The 15,548-nt window shown below is 37.4% G+C and overlaps 1 protein-coding gene and 2 pseudogenes across 3 annotated transcripts in view; all 3 read left to right on the top strand.

Moving 5' to 3' along the window:
- LOC148731704 (uncharacterized) overlaps positions 1–4,702 on the top strand; it is a 75,071-nt gene extending 70,369 nt beyond the window's left edge. Inside the window, exon 5 of the mRNA XM_088762057.1 lies at positions 4,028–4,702. Coding sequence (XP_088618183.1) covers positions 4,028–4,054 — 27 coding nt within the window. The 3' untranslated portion in view covers positions 4,055–4,702. The remainder of the gene's footprint in view (positions 1–4,027) is intronic.
- LOC148731705 (uncharacterized) lies at positions 1,544–4,034 on the top strand (annotated as a pseudogene). The gene is made up of 3 exons (XR_016001506.1): positions 1,544–1,630; positions 1,971–2,121; positions 2,853–4,034. The product of XR_016001506.1 is annotated as an uncharacterized LOC148731705 (transcript).
- A 6,222-nt stretch (positions 4,703–10,924) lies between the features above and the next one.
- Positions 10,925–13,250, top strand: LOC148731703 (uncharacterized; annotated as a pseudogene). The gene is made up of 4 exons (XR_016001990.1): positions 10,925–11,026; positions 11,477–11,671; positions 12,156–12,254; positions 13,032–13,250. The product of XR_016001990.1 is annotated as an uncharacterized LOC148731703 (transcript).
- The last annotated feature ends 2,298 nt before the right edge of the window (positions 13,251–15,548 follow it).

The raw sequence follows: 15,548 nt of genomic DNA, 5'->3' as shown, positions 1-15,548 counted from the left end.
TATTTTTAAAATTTATCACTTCAATCTCTGTAACAGCCTATTTCTGCCAACAACCCAATTGCACAAGAATCTTCAGTCAGTGATATCAGCAAACAAACTGCAAACAAAAAAGAATCCTCTGATGTGACTGTCAGTCACAGGGAGGCCAATCTTCAACAGAACAACACGATGAAGCACTAGTCCCACCTGCTTCTTTCAATATTGAATCTTCCTTGAACAAGAAGGACTTGGTGGATTGTATCAAAGGCACCATTTATGGTATGATTGTATCAAAGGCCCCATGTATAGTTTTGGAGATGCGATAGGATTTTTAAGGGGTGAACTGCCACATAGGAAGTAATGTACATCATATCATATTTATGCCTGCCAAATTCCCAGAGTCAAATGCAAGCACTTTTTTCTAACCTTCATTACTAATAATATTTTGATAATAATAACAGTAATAATAATAATAGTAACAATAATAATAAATGCCTTCATTGCTCATTAGATAAAAATACGTATCTATTGTTACAGGATGAAAGGATTAAAGTTCAGCTAAATTATAATAAAAAGATTAAATATGTGAAAAACTAGTTACATATATCTGGCATAAAATATCATTAAAGGTTCTATTTAAAAATTAATCTATTTACAAATGTGTTAGATTATAACATTCTGTGTTTATCTTGGGCATTTGGCAGTTTTTACCTCTAAGCTTGTTGGTTAAATTGTTTTTTTCTTACAGTAAGCTTACCTCAGAGGGTGGTTATCAGGCTGTTTAACTTTTTAAAAAATCACTTTTAATTGTGTTTTCTTGTAGTAATGATCTAGTCAATCTCATTACCCAAATTTCTGAAAATCCTTCAACTTCTGAACACTATCAAAGATTTTGCAAGGAATGACAAAGGCAGGGGAAGCTGTAATTCTTGACGTCATCTTGAAACCCTAGGTTAACCTTGTAAGGTTCCTTTTGCTTGCATTAGTCATGCCTCATAATTATGTTAAACATCAGTATACATATTCTCCATACTGTTTTCTAAAACATTCCCATCATACTCATGATTAGAATTTGTTAATCAAACTGTTGGGTAGTCCTCTCAGCCTTAAGGCAGCAACTTTTACTTCATTTTACGTTGATTAAAATAAATCTCTGATGAAGAAGTAAACAATTACACTATAGAAAAACTGTGGAAGAAATTTGTGTTACAAAGCAGCCCTTCCCATTTTTCCTGTGTAAATGCTCAAAGGCTTGTGCTAACTCAAGACATTTTAACTGAATACTGTATTTACCTGTGTATAAATCGACCTTTTATGACCAAAAATATCAGCTCAAAAAATCATCCTTGACTTTACACGGGTCATACACAAAAACCTGACCCAAACAATCCAAGAAATTAGCGTAACAATTCCCAGTTGTGGGCATAATCTAACAAAAATACATGGTGTTCACAATAACCTGGTGGCCTGCGATAATTTCTTATTTGCTTTCTGCTTTCAAACTAGTGTTGACAGACTTGGTTTCAAAGTATCTTTGATTGCTTCTTCCTCAAGCTCCCAAAGTATGAGAGGTTATTGTGAACCTTCACCTCCTCAGACTCCATTACTCACTAATAAGCCTATATTATTGTATGATTCTTACAGATTTACAGTAAGACACACTTTGTAAAGAAAGTAAAGAAATTTTTCAATGCAAGTCAAGATAGGATACGTTTGGAATATGATATGAAGTTCAAGGATGCTCACGGTGGAGAGGGGACACTGGAGACTGGACAGATGACTCAGATCAAATGATTTTGATTTTGTAGTCTCCATCACTTTTCAATGGCTCATTTTTGAGCTCTACTGCAAAGAGCCCCCTGGCACAAGTAAAGACTGTTAGACAGTAAGGGCTCTAGATTGACTTGAGGTAAACCACCGTAATAGACAAAAATAATATGTGATCTATTTTGAATACTGATTTGGAGTGTTGGCTGTTTGATTTCTTGCAGTTGGTTCCTGTTGACTTTGCCAAAAAAAGAATTAAATTTTGGAGCAGAAAAGATTTTCCAGAGCTAGGTGATAGTGGTGGAATGGGAATTGGCAGCACTACATACTTATGGTGTTCTGCATCATCCTGACTTTCTTACTGATCCACACAAGGTACAGAGAAATGAGGGCAGTCAGTAATTTGCCCTGGCCTGCTCAAGTAAATATAATTAATAACAATTTAATATTTATATAGTGCAAATTAACATTGGGATATGATCAAATGCGCATTAAAATGTTTCATGGTGGACTTAACAGACTGCTTGCAGCAGTTTACAATTTTTTGTGAAGACTAATTTTAATAGATGCCCCCAATTTCAATAAACAGGCCAGACCACAACACTGGCAACTACATTCCCTACTCCCCTGGTCTGGGGCTCAAACCCTCAACCTCCCTCCCGCACAGCAGTCCAGCACTCTACCACTTGAGCTAACCAGGTGGCATAATGAACACTTTTATCCCTAAGATCATGTTTAGTAATTCTCATTACTGTCTGCTATACAATTCTTATAGTGTTAGTTTGGAGAATTTGGCATTGGATCATCCTTCATATTTCTGGGATCAGAAAGTCCAGTTCTCACTGATATTCTTACCCCATTTTGATGAATGCCGTTATCTATTACTGTGCAGACACATGGCAAGAGCTTCAATTGGTGATCATTTCCTTCATTCTCATAACTTTAATGTATGATTTTGGGCTGATGTTCCAAGGAGAAATTAGATGCTAATCACTCTGAGGGGTAATCATGCATTTGTCTTCCAATAGATCATGAGTAACAACCGATCAAAGTGCGTGAATAATTCAACTTGTTAGGTAAACTTACTGCTTAATCTTTGCTCTCAGGCAGCCGAATACGTCTGGGAATCTTCAGGTCGCTTTCTTGCTCCAAACGGAGGTGTCATGCGCACTTCAATTCTAGGAGTTCATAACTTTGGCGACATAGATGCAGTGATAAAGAACACTAAGGCAGCATGTAAAGTCACCCATGCAGACCCAAGGTGCATTGCATCTTGTGTTGCCGTGACAACAGCCATTGCAATGATGTTGCAGGGAAAGCATAATAAAGGAAGCTTTTGGTTATGTTTGTACCACACAAGTTTTAAGCCACATATATTTCAACAATGTTGTGAATTTTCTTAAACTGCCAGAATCTTGGCTCAATAAATTGCTACATAAAAAGTGGCTAGATGAGAAGATTGAGAAGTAAGTATAACATAGAATTGCTAGGGTTTCGAACATTTAAATATAGCCAAACAAAACAAGGAACTATATCATGGTACATTTCAAGTGATAAATCACCCACGTGATGGGCACGTGCAACGAAGCACACGCAATCAGGTGCGTGACTCGGACAGTAAGTCACGCAAAAAGTACAATTTATATAAACTGGCGTTTCTAATACCAGTTAAAAGATAATCATTATAACAGGTACGTTCCGAAAAATTGTAGAATAAACGCTCCCTGAAATGGTCTTTGAAAGAAATGTTTATATTTGTATCAGTAGGGCCTTTGAAACGAGGATAATAATCCAAGGCTTGTGTAAGACGGAAACTGGAGCAATTATAAGATCGCGGTTTACATAAACCGCTAAATGTTCGTATGAGGGGTTCATGTCTTAGGTCTTAAGAACATGTGTGAGGTCACGGGCACGGGAAAAATGCCCAAGCGCGGGAAAATATTGCGCTTTCGCATTGTAAGGTCGCGTCTTGCGTAAGCCGCGAATGAGCCGCGATGCCAGTTATACGAGTAGTTTCGCATCTTATCAAAGCCATGGCTTATTCAAGACGTTCTCAAAACCCCTATTTTGCAGAAGCGGCCTTAAAAGTGGCAGTGTAACGTTTACACGATGAGTTTGCGACTTAGCTAAGCTGCGAATTAGTTTCTCAGTATAATCGGCCCTAATATTGGTGTACTTGCTTTTTACTCTCATTTGGCGGAAACACGGCGGAAGGTAACGTTATATCATTTGCATTTTTTAGTTTCATTGTCAAACAAAGTTGCTTTACCTTTTTTTTCAGGTTCTTGGCTCTTCTTGGTCTGACTGAATGAAGAATGAAAACCTGCGCCTTATTTAATGTGACGATATTTAGCAACAACTTTTTTTCTTTTATTTTTACCTTACCATTTACGCTGCTTTTTGAACTAGTATTCAGATCCAAAAAAAAATTTTTAACTAAGTTATTTCCTTAACGGTTATAACTTAATTTTAGAATCTTTTCAAAATTAGATCTTATTAGATCTAAGCAGAAATTTATAAAATTACAAAGGCGTTTGGCTCGCATATTTCTGTTTCAATGCACTTGGATTATTATAGAATGCGAGTTTGATAATATTCATGTTACTTTGTGCAGTACAAGCCCTAAATTGTCATTTACATTTTAAGTTTAACCTTTAACTATGAGAAAGAAAGAGAATACTACCTGCGCTAGTTTTAGCGTCATGCTAGTGTTATGAGTAACACACCTCTATACATACACAGAAACTCACACAAACTCGCCTTCTGAAAAGAAGTCTTGAAACTTAGGTAACAGTTAAAGTACGTTCCGTACAAATGGAATTAGAAGAATATATTAGATTACAAAAGGAAAAAACGGGTCATTGAAGCTCTACCGAATATACATTGAGATGTAGTGAAGATACGAATAAAACAATGGACAAAACCCCAAAGAATGTATCTAGTGAAATAACTTTTCTTCGGTTCGGAAATTCCTCAGAACGGTGAATTCAGATACCCACCTCAGTAAGGGAAAGATTTAATGCGTAATGAAAGGATGGCGCGCATGGTGACTGAAAATCAAATATTGGCGCAGAAGAAAAAGACGTAAAGAAGTTTAAACTTTGGGTGCAAGAAGGAATAAACATTTCAAGGAAAGGTGAAAATGGGACAAAAAGTCTTGCGATGGTATAAAAAAAATGGTTACCTCAAAAAGTGCGAGAGAGCTGGGGACAAATAACAGTTGTACGTAACGAAGAGTACGACGGGAGGGCAGGTTGCCCAGGCTTCCTTCAGGAAAGACTGAGGGCAAGTCAGTATTGGTGTGAGAGACGTGAAATAGAGAGAAACATGGCAAAGCACCGTTTTATTTTTCTTTTACTTGCCCAAGCTACTACAGCCCTTTATGTCGATGTTTCCTGTGTTAGGTAAATATCCGTGTTTACATCTTGACACACTGCACAAGAGGAAACTTAAAGGGTGGGAAAATTGTGTTAGCTGTGTTCTTCTGACACACCAATCCATCCATACAGCCACATCAATGCAAATCCTGAGGAAAAGAATTTGGAAATACCAAAGGATGATAAACGATAAGAGAAAATTAAAAAATATTGCTTATCAATTAAACCCTTGGCCTTCTATCTAGGGATTTTCGGGATACACCGCTGGGCCAGAATCGGACAGCAGAAATTTGGGGCGCAGTCAACGTCAGATTGACACCTCTGGCTTATTAAAAAAATTAAGAAATAGTTACTAATAAAACTGCTTTTCGAACTGAACTGCATGTGGATTCCTTTACCTAAGGATCTGTTGATGGGCTTTTTGGTTCGTTCGAGAGGTAAACTTCAATTTGTCCTTGACACCCGTTTCTAGAAATCTCCTTCATTTCGTTCTCAGCAAAGTAAGACAACCCCTTCCTTGGCTGCACCCTAGTTATCGTAAGAATTCACAGGAAACGCTTGACTCTGTAAGCTGTGTTAGCTGCGCTGACAAAAAAAAAGAGAAGAGTGCACTTTAATCAGCTTGGAAAACTCAGGTTTTACCTTAAAAGAAACTGACTTTAAATATACCTTGCGAAATAGAAATAACTTTTTTTCTTGTTGTTACTGTTTATAATCAAATTTGTTGAAGATATACTGAGAAACAATACCGTCTTGTTGACATAACCCATAAGGTAAGGTTTTCGTCAAATCTTTGGTAAGTTGTCACAGATATTGTGGAATAATTTCCTTTGACAATATTATTTATTTATAAAAAAATTTCAAATGTAGATGTTTAGGTAACACTAGTATTAATACGTATGATGCACGATCCTCGCAGTAGAGAGCGCTATTACTCCCAGTTGGCTTGTTAGCTCAATTGGTGGAGCGCTGCACTGGTATCGCAGAGGTGAGTGGTTCGAATCTCGTACAGGCCTGATTTTTTTCAGGTCTGATTTTCGCTATTGCATTAATAGCGCTCTCTACTGCGAGGATCGTGCATCATACATATCTATAACCGTAGTTCAAATATGTGAACTTCATATATTCATCGTATCTAACTAGTATTAATGATATGTAAGGCTATCCCTCGAAAACGAAACGGTCCTATGTAGTGTTTAAGGATTTTGCAGCAAGTAATTTTGATATTTAAATAAGTTAAAATCACACCTCCCCATATCTAAAAATGTGCATAATCATGGGATGGGCTTGTGTAGCAAAGCAGCTCAGTCACATTAGTGCGTAGCAGTTATCAAACTGCGTATTCTTCCCTTTAAAAAAATTATTTTGATATGTGATATGGAGAAAACAAGGAATCCATTAAATTTCTCTACTGAAACCCAAGATTAAAAGAGAATTGAGGTTGCCATTTCAATGAATAAAATTAGCCTTGCCTGTTTTGGGTTTGATATTAAATAACCAAAGACGACAAAAGGATAAAGTCGATTTTGCGTTTCTGCCAGAAACGCAAATTACACCACTTGCTCTTTAATTTAAACCGCAGTTCACGCCAACATTTGAAAGAAAACACTCACGTTCTTTTTTTAAGGTTTAGCACATTTTTTTTTGGAAACTGCATCTGGAGTTTTTCAATCTTTGTTTTCGCTTAAATAACTAAAGCTAGGCGCCATTCTTTAAGCCTCCATACACTGCCTCAGAGAAAGCCTCGCTCCTGTGATAGGAAGCGTGATGTAGGCTGTCTCCTTACATTCTAGTTCTAGTCTGCGCAGCCGCACTTGTGTACGTCCTAAAGAATAAATGAAAAGGAAAATGTTATTACGCCAAAAGCTTAAGGAAGCTTAAAGTCAATTTTGGAAAGATGAGAGAAACTTTATCAATATCTTACCAAAAAGAAATGCTATTAATGTTTTCACTCACCGTCAAAATGCGGGTGAGGTATTTCTTGAGTTTAGGAATACATCGCTTGTTAAAAGCACAACATCTATCGTAACTGCAATCTTCTACGGTGAGGCATCTCTAATTCACGACGAAAAAATAATTTTCTTTGAAATATAAAGAAGCCTAGGTTTGAGTTTCTCTACGTTTTCTCAACTACCTCACGAATGGATGAATAAATGAAAAACTTTATTTAATTGTATGTTTTAGCTATAAGCTAATGGAGGACACTAAAAAATTTAAAAGTCAAATACATTTACATATGAAGATAATAGTTATTTACAGTAGATAATTAAAAAGATTATAAAGCTATTTAGTTAAGTTTTATATTTCGATGAGAGTTGAAAGGTCGACTTTTCTTATGTTCTTCTTGAACGAATTTAGAGTTTCTATCGCTCTTAGGTTTCTTGGTAACTTCGACCAAATGAGAAGTCCCATATATTTAATAGAATTCCTACCAAATCTTACAGTTTCGAATCTTTGCAGTTCGAAGTCACTGTTCCGTAAATTATACTGAGTGTTCTTTACATTAAACAAGTCAGAAATTTTCTCGGGTACGAGACTGCGCTAAACCTTAAACATCAAAGTGGCAATGTGTTGTAGGCGCCGATTGTACAAGGTCGGTAGTTTGGCGCGACTTAGCAGTTCTTGATAGGACGCTGATCTGTTCATTTATTTGTTTAAGCAGGTTGATTAATTGGCAGCTGTAATAGCTGAAATGGGCCTGCTGTCCTAACCCACCCAACCCACCCCAGGGGAGGACATCCATCACACTGTAATCTCGTGTGTGGGAAATTAACGTGTCCTGCCCCAACCCTGGAGGAGACGGGACCTCCATCTATTCGTCCCTATCCGAGAAGACTATAATATCTAACCATTTCTTGATGTTATAGAAAGGTAGCAAATTCTTCTCAATTATTTTAAGACCTTGAGTGTTGGTCCGGCCGGGGCTCGAACCCTCGACCTCCCGCACTACAGTCCAGCGCTCTATCCATTGAGCTAAACGAGAGGCGATTAGCTCAATGGATGGAGGCATCTAGTTTTGTACACCGCCCCAAGTGCTCGCTCCTGAATCCGCTCAAGCTTTCTCCGTTCCAATGCATTACAAAAGTGCCATACTAGATGACAGTAGGTTAGATGGGGCAGAATTGAAGACCTGTAAAGTGATAGTCTAGCATTACAGGGTATCAAACTGCGTACCCGCACTAGGACCCCTACTTTTTGACTGGCCTTAGAGCATAGATCACTGATATGACTAGTAAAACTCAATTTTTCATCGATTTCAACTCCTAAAAGCCGTATTTCCCCATTCTCTCAATAGTATGACCGTCAACAGAAAAGTTATCGGTCCTCAAAAATTTTCAATAATTCCAACAAACTTTCAAAGATACGTTGAAGTACAACCAGCGCCTGACCCTCATGGGTGCATCTGCTGCCTGGTTATCAAGGTCGATCGTCTCCACTTTGATATCCATATCTCCCGGCATGCATTGTTTAACGGGATTCTCGATTCCGCGTTCTATCACATTCTTGGTGAGAACGCAGGAAAGACCATTCTGGCAAGTGCAATCTCCTTCCTGGCAACAGAAAAGGAGTGAAGAGAGCAGAATAAAAATTCTCATCCGGTGAACTTGCCACCCACTTTGTCGTATGAAGAGCGAGCTTAATGAAGAGGTAACCTCACAGCTGAATAAATTCTTAGGAAGTTTGTTCTTCGTTCTTCTTCTTCGTTTTTTTAATAACTTAGAAAGGCATCGATTTTCTTTTTCTTTGCCAGTCGCTAATAATGACACAAAACTAGTATAACCTTGGCCTCTAAAACATTAAGACAGCATTGCGGTGTCATCTGGCAGGACGCTACAAAACACAAGTCTCTTCATGAAAAGTATTCGAAGCATATATGTGGTAGAGTTGTTATAGAAAATTTGAGTTACCAGACTTCTTAAAGACAGCATTTTATGGCATTGAACAATAAAATAATCTAATTAAGGTGTTTACTCGCCGGCTTGTTACAAACTGAAAGTTCAGGAAGTTCTGAACATCCTTGAAGAAAAAGAAAAGAACAACATGTACAAGAAATGTGTGGAGTAATTGGAGTCGGACATTTTACTCGATGAGTACAAACAACGACAACAACAAACCGAACAGAACAAGACCCATATCTGGTTTCCAAGTTTGCTCACAAGTTTAAAAAAGATGTATGTTTTGTCTTTGTTTCCAGTTTCCTTGAATGAGCGCGTGGTATAAAATAAAAGAAGTTCTGTGAAGTATTTGATAATGAATTATTTAAAAATTTGATTAAGAAGAAAACACGCCGTTTTGCCAGCAAATAATCTGTTCCAGTTTGATAGAGTTAAACTCAGTTTTAGCGGTGCGTGTCTAAAATTGAAATAAAAGATGATGCTCAGTAGCAACATGTGTCTTAAATCCCTCAAAGCTCACCAAAGCAAGTGAAATGCTTAAGCTCAAAATTAGTATGGCAGTCATCATGTTTCTTTCGTTTAACTAAAAGAGCCTAAAGTATACAACTGCAATGTAGTTCACACTCTAACGGGACGTTTTAACTGAAACTTTGTTCCTTATACTTCACTATTTTTAACACAATTTTGTAGTACAGTATTTTCACAGATATTATTAAAAAAGAAGCAGGAGTACTTTTAAACATCTTACGTAAACGAACATTTTCAATGTGATAATGTGTTTTTTCAACTGTTTGTACGCATACACCGCAAGGGTCATGATCGAAACGCATGCGAGTGGAACCCTTGATGCCAAGCAAGGGATTTCAATCATGTCCACGTATAATAGCATTATTTCATGTGTCGTAAGACTAAAAAAAAAATTAAATTGTAAGGAAGTATTCATCTCTACAGCACAGACACATCCGCCTGTATATTAGGACGACAAGTCCTTTGCACGATAACCTTTGTATCGCGTTAGGTTGTTTAAGCCATTTGCTGAAATCCGTGGTAGTAGTTAAGTGTGCAGTACACTTTTTCAAAGTATCAATGCATATTGAGGACGTTTCTTTTTTTTCTAATGGCAAGTTATCTTCATGTCTTTATCTGCTTTTTCTTTCATTCTTAGCGTAAAATATATAGTTATAAAGTTAGTAAAAAATTAATGATTAATCTATTTTTCTTTTTAAGATTTTCGATCGTAAAAAACTTCGGTAAGCCACCCAAAACAGTACTCAAGAGGTTTAGAGAAACGGACTAAATCGAGGTAAATATTTGTGTTTAAGAATAAGAAAGTCCCCCACCCCACCTGTTCATCCGCTGACCCCTTAATCGAAAGTCGACCAATGGTTTCGCTGTACGTGGCTCAACCCTGAGCAAAACCTTTCGACTCAGCGTTTTGGCGGCTAAAAGCCAGGAGGACTCAGCTCCTTTCTGCTAAAATACAAAATTATCCAACACTAACGCACTGAGTGTTGTCTCCCAAACTGCTTTACTCAACACGCAGTTGAACAAGCTTCGTTTCATTTTCGTTTAAACGCGCTGTTTGAAATACTTAGCCTCATTTTTCACTCCTTGAGATAAATTTCAAAACATACCACTTCAAAATTTTTCTCGGAAACTTTAAGAGCAGGGCGCGAGGGCCTCTAGTCACAATTTGTTTCATCAAGATCATAGCCTCTATATCGTTGTGAGCGATTCAAATTCCATTCACTCAAACTCAAGCCATGAAGATCTTCATTTTTCTGAGCCTCTGTGCTGCTTGTACTTTGGTAAGTTTCCAAAAGTGGAAGCGTGTCATTTCTTTTAATACTCCATCTTTTCCCTCTCAGTAGAATGAAGAGAATCACTAATTCATATCCTTAACCAAATCACGCGTTTTGTGAACGTTCTTTGAAGAGCCAATTAAGATGCTTGTGTTTCTTTCAGGGATGCTCAAATCTTCCTGAACTTGCAGCCTGTAACAGAGAGGTGAGCTCAAAACACATTTCTCATCCTTTATGGTGTTCATAAATATTTTTTGGTAATAATGTTAGTAGTCACTTCAATTAGTCACGTCAATGGCTTAGAGAAATTTTCAGTTGAGCGTCGAAAGGAATCCGAGATTCCTTGGTTCTGCTTAGACTCCACTTGGTGATTGGTCCAGAAAACTCTCGCCTTTACTTTTAAGAACCTCGATTAAAAGCTAAAATATTACGTGAGGTGGCCCTACCTCCCAGATTGTAGTAAGGGAGGGGAGGGGGGCATTAGAGCCCGTCCCGTCGCTCTTATTCCGCCACCAAAGCTTCTACCTCAAGGTCTCTAAGACTGTTGTGTTGTCCTCGGAATTTTGGTCCTCGAGGCTGTTAGTGCAGTTGTCTCCCTGTGTGTCTCAGTTTATAATGTATTAGTTACACCCACGTCACGTGAATCTTATAACAGAAGGGAGACTGCAGCTGCCAAACTGGTCTGTCCTGTGTTCTGACTAAAAAGTTGATCTACCAAGGACAAATGACCGACGTCAAACAGTGCATGCCAGAAGGGATGGAGATAGAAGTGGAAACAGTGGATCTTGACGGGGAAGGTGCTATGGCTTCCATGAAGAAGAAACGTTTTTTGTTTAATGGATTATTTGAGGTAGGGGGGATATAATTGTAATAATTGGGTAACCATAGAATCATATATCACAAGCGAGACTGTTCTGTCTAAGGATTGTAAACCGGTCTAAAAGAAAAAAAACAAGGGAAGGTCAAGAAATACACTGAACGAGCGTCAAACACGTGAAAGGCAGGAACATAAGTCGTGAATTACTACAGTTTCAGTTGCGTTTAATTGATTGATAAGATCAAGGGATGTTAAACCCACTATATGCACCAAGTATTATCAACATATTTCTTTCATGTCTAAAGCTTAGTGTTACACGAATGTTACTATTGCCAAAAGGTCTGGAGATATGTCACGAATTTATGTCACAGGTTTGGGAAAATATATGATATTTTTTAAAAACATATTTCGACAGTTCTTCTGTCATCTTCAGTTCAAATTTAGACAACTTTGTGCTTTGCATGTTTTTAAAAATGTCGTATATTTTCTAACATGTTACCATTATTTTGCAAAACAGAGATGTACAACTCAAACTGACTGAAGAGAAGACCAGTGTTGCTTATTGAACAAGAGATGCTCACCAAAACTTCCGAGGTACTTTACATGTTATTTAACGGTTAGTTGAAGAATGAAAGTTTTACATTATTTCTTGTAGTCCAGTCGTAATAAAGGCAGTAACATCGGTGGGGGATCATTAACAATCTTGTTATCGCTATCCTTATTTTTGCTGTTATCCTTTTGATCGTAATTATTATTATTAGCATCCGCCATTATCATTAGCATTATTAGAACTATTATTATCATTATTATTATTAATATCATTATGAGCAGTGTTAATAGCCTCATCATTATTACTATCGGTTTTGTTCTTATTATCATTATTATTATCATCAGACTGATAATTATAAGCAGTGCCGGCATCATTATCAAAATTATCGATATCATCATCACTGTTGTCATAACCATAATGAAAATGAAAAAAATACGAAAAAATACGCGCCTCTGATTGGCTGAAAACGAGTGTATTTTTCCATGTATTTGTAACACGATGTATATTACAAAGAGTGCGCGTGTGCTGTGAAAACTTCGTTTTTCTTGACTTAATGTGATGATTTTTTCTTTTAAATTATTAGTAAGTAATACCATGATTCTTCGTGCAATTTAATGTAAAAGAGAACCTTTGTAAATTTTTCAGACTATAAATTGCACTTACCTTACGGTACCGTGCAATGTTTTTGTCTTTGAAAAATTTACTCGCACTTATTCATACCAAACTACACTCGAAATCATGTCATTATCCATATTTGTCATTTTTATTATTTTCATTATCGTTTCATTATCATTTCATTACAGTAACTATAACCAATAATATTATCTGATTGATTTTTTTCAGCACTTGCACAAGTGTGGTTGCCGTGACGGTCTCATTTGTACCGAAACAGCCTCCGTTACCATCCGTCTGACTGCTATCAAGGTCGCCCTGAGGCAGTGCATGTAACTCGTACCAGTCTCTTGACCGAGACAAAGTAATCAGCCGAGGAGAAGACAAAACTAACCATGTAACGCTTAGAATAATTTCAGTGAAAGGAATAAAGAAAGTCTTCGAGAAAAATCTGGAAATTACTTGTTGAATTCAGTTAACAGACTCTTTACTTCGAACAGTTCACTGACTTGCGGCATAAGATTGAAAGTCGATCATTTGTTATCATTCAGCCAAGCAAGGGGAAAAATTGAACAATTCCTGTGCACGTAGGAAATTGTCCCACAGTTCTGAGAACTGTTCATTAACTCTTCTCCAAAGACGACAAAGCTAAAAATATTCGTTCTAAATTGCAACTTATTAGGTTATCTCATATTGCCATGACAGCAATCTCCAAAATAAAAAATTCATAAAGAGGAAGAAGAACAGCCTATCAGAGACTTACATTTTAGGTTAGGTGTCGAATATGAATGAAACAGAGGAAAAAATTCCAGAGTTTTCATCACGTAGTCGTACACCAGATTTTTACTTTTTCTACTCAATTGTTCACTATTGAAGTAATCTTAAACGCCAGTGGTGTGGCAGGCGAGTGACGGCCTGTGCCTCTGGCGCGAACTGTGAAGGGGTCCAGTGGAAGTGAAACAATTTCGTAAAAAAATCCTTTCATTTATATTTTTAGGAAAAATCAGACTAAATAACAAGAAAGAAATGCTGCTGCTCAAAGGTGGTGGGCGGGAGGGGTGGGGGTTACAACTCCCTCAGCCCCTCCTCTGGATCTATTTCTGATATAAAATCCTTCAATTCTTCGTTCTGAAAGGGCAACAATTTGCCTAAGATCATTTCTCAAAAACCAGCAAATTTTGAAAGTAAAGCGACATAACACAACCCAATAGCCCTTATTCCTCTTCCGCGCCCGCAGTTTAGTTGGACAGCAGTATCCTATGGTTGCGTACGCGAAAGCGAGGCTTTCGGGTCGAGCTTCCCTGAAGAGCTTCCCTGAAGCTTCCCTGATTACTATCAGGAGTGTAGAAAATATTACATCGCTGTTAAAGTTTAGGTGAAACATAAAGGTTAGACACTATAGCCTTTGGCTGTACAGCCGGAGTTCAAAAGAAGATTGTCGCGGCCTCGCATGGAATTCCTTGCCGCTATCAAACAAAGCTCTTCTCCAGAAATGGCTGGTAAAAATCCGAAGGGAGAACACTCCTTTAAACAAAAATTCCTATCTATGTAGCAAGTATTTTGAGCCTGAGTGCTTTATAAAGTCCCTAGATTGAAGAAAAGCATACTTACTGCTGACTTCTGATAAAAAAAGGAAGTCCAAAAAGCAAAAGCAATTCTTATGGAAAAAAGCGTTTTTTCACGGAGATACACAACTATGACAAATAGAATATATGAGCGATTTTTTTTCTTTATCTCTCTTTGATTAATATGGGGAAATCCCGTTAAACAGTTTTTGGGGACAATCTCGGAGAATTCCCAATAAATTTTTCTTAACTTGGGAGCGTGGCCTCACTACTGAATGATTCTTAACCAATTAAATCCAGCGGTTTTCAAAACTATGAAGCCGCAGAGTTCAACGTTTGTTTTTATCAGTAACGAAATTATACTGTATTATATTCGGAGGGAGCTCTGAATTAAGTTGTATTAGATGAATTCAATTGTTTTTCGTGTGACAAATTTTCAGAACGATCTATGCCATCATGCTCACTTGGAAACCAGTTCCTCAGATGGATGAGAAACCACGGCGAAGCGAAGTTGGCCGTGTGTATACAGCCATCTTATGCCGAAGGCCATGGAAAACTCTATGTAAATACAAACTGTCAAATGTTCCAACGACCTTTGAAGAAAAACTATTTTCCAATCGTACGTTGTCTTGAAATTAAAACAAGATCAACAAAAGATTGTCATGTTAGCTATCTAAGTGACTGTACAGGTCTAGTGCTATATTTGAATTAAAGAAACGTTTATCATCCGATGCACCTGCGAATACATACTTTATCGTGCTGCAAATAGAGTAAGAAATACTGTTTGTTTTGTTTGTTTTACCAGCCTTTTTTCATCGCCAAAAAAGGAAGCTTTGTCTGACAAAATAACACACACTGTTAGCCCTTGTTCTAAGACTTCTTAAACCTGTAATAGATACTTCACGTTGTATGACTTATTCTCTTAAAGCACCAACAATTTAACGCAACCATGTTAGTTAAGCTGTTTTTGTAGACATAGACTGTAAACGTAGTTATTTGTCGTAGTAGAAGCATTAACAAATCGTCGAATAACCATTCTTCAGAAGTTTGGGTCAGAAAAATTCCTCATTTTCCCCAACAAGGGATTATTGAGGCGCGTTCTTAGAGACATGCATGCTGATTTGAATTTCTCTCCATAGCAAATGGTTTCTTTTGTATCATTTCTACAATTATATTCACCATA

The sequence above is a fragment of the Stylophora pistillata genome, chromosome 5 (genome assembly GCF_964205215.1).
Source record: "Stylophora pistillata chromosome 5, jaStyPist1.2, whole genome shotgun sequence".
Taxonomy (NCBI): Eukaryota; Metazoa; Cnidaria; class Anthozoa; order Scleractinia; family Pocilloporidae; genus Stylophora; species Stylophora pistillata.
The sequence above is the reverse complement of the archived record's forward strand: the minus strand, read 5'-3'. Positions and strand labels throughout refer to the sequence as shown.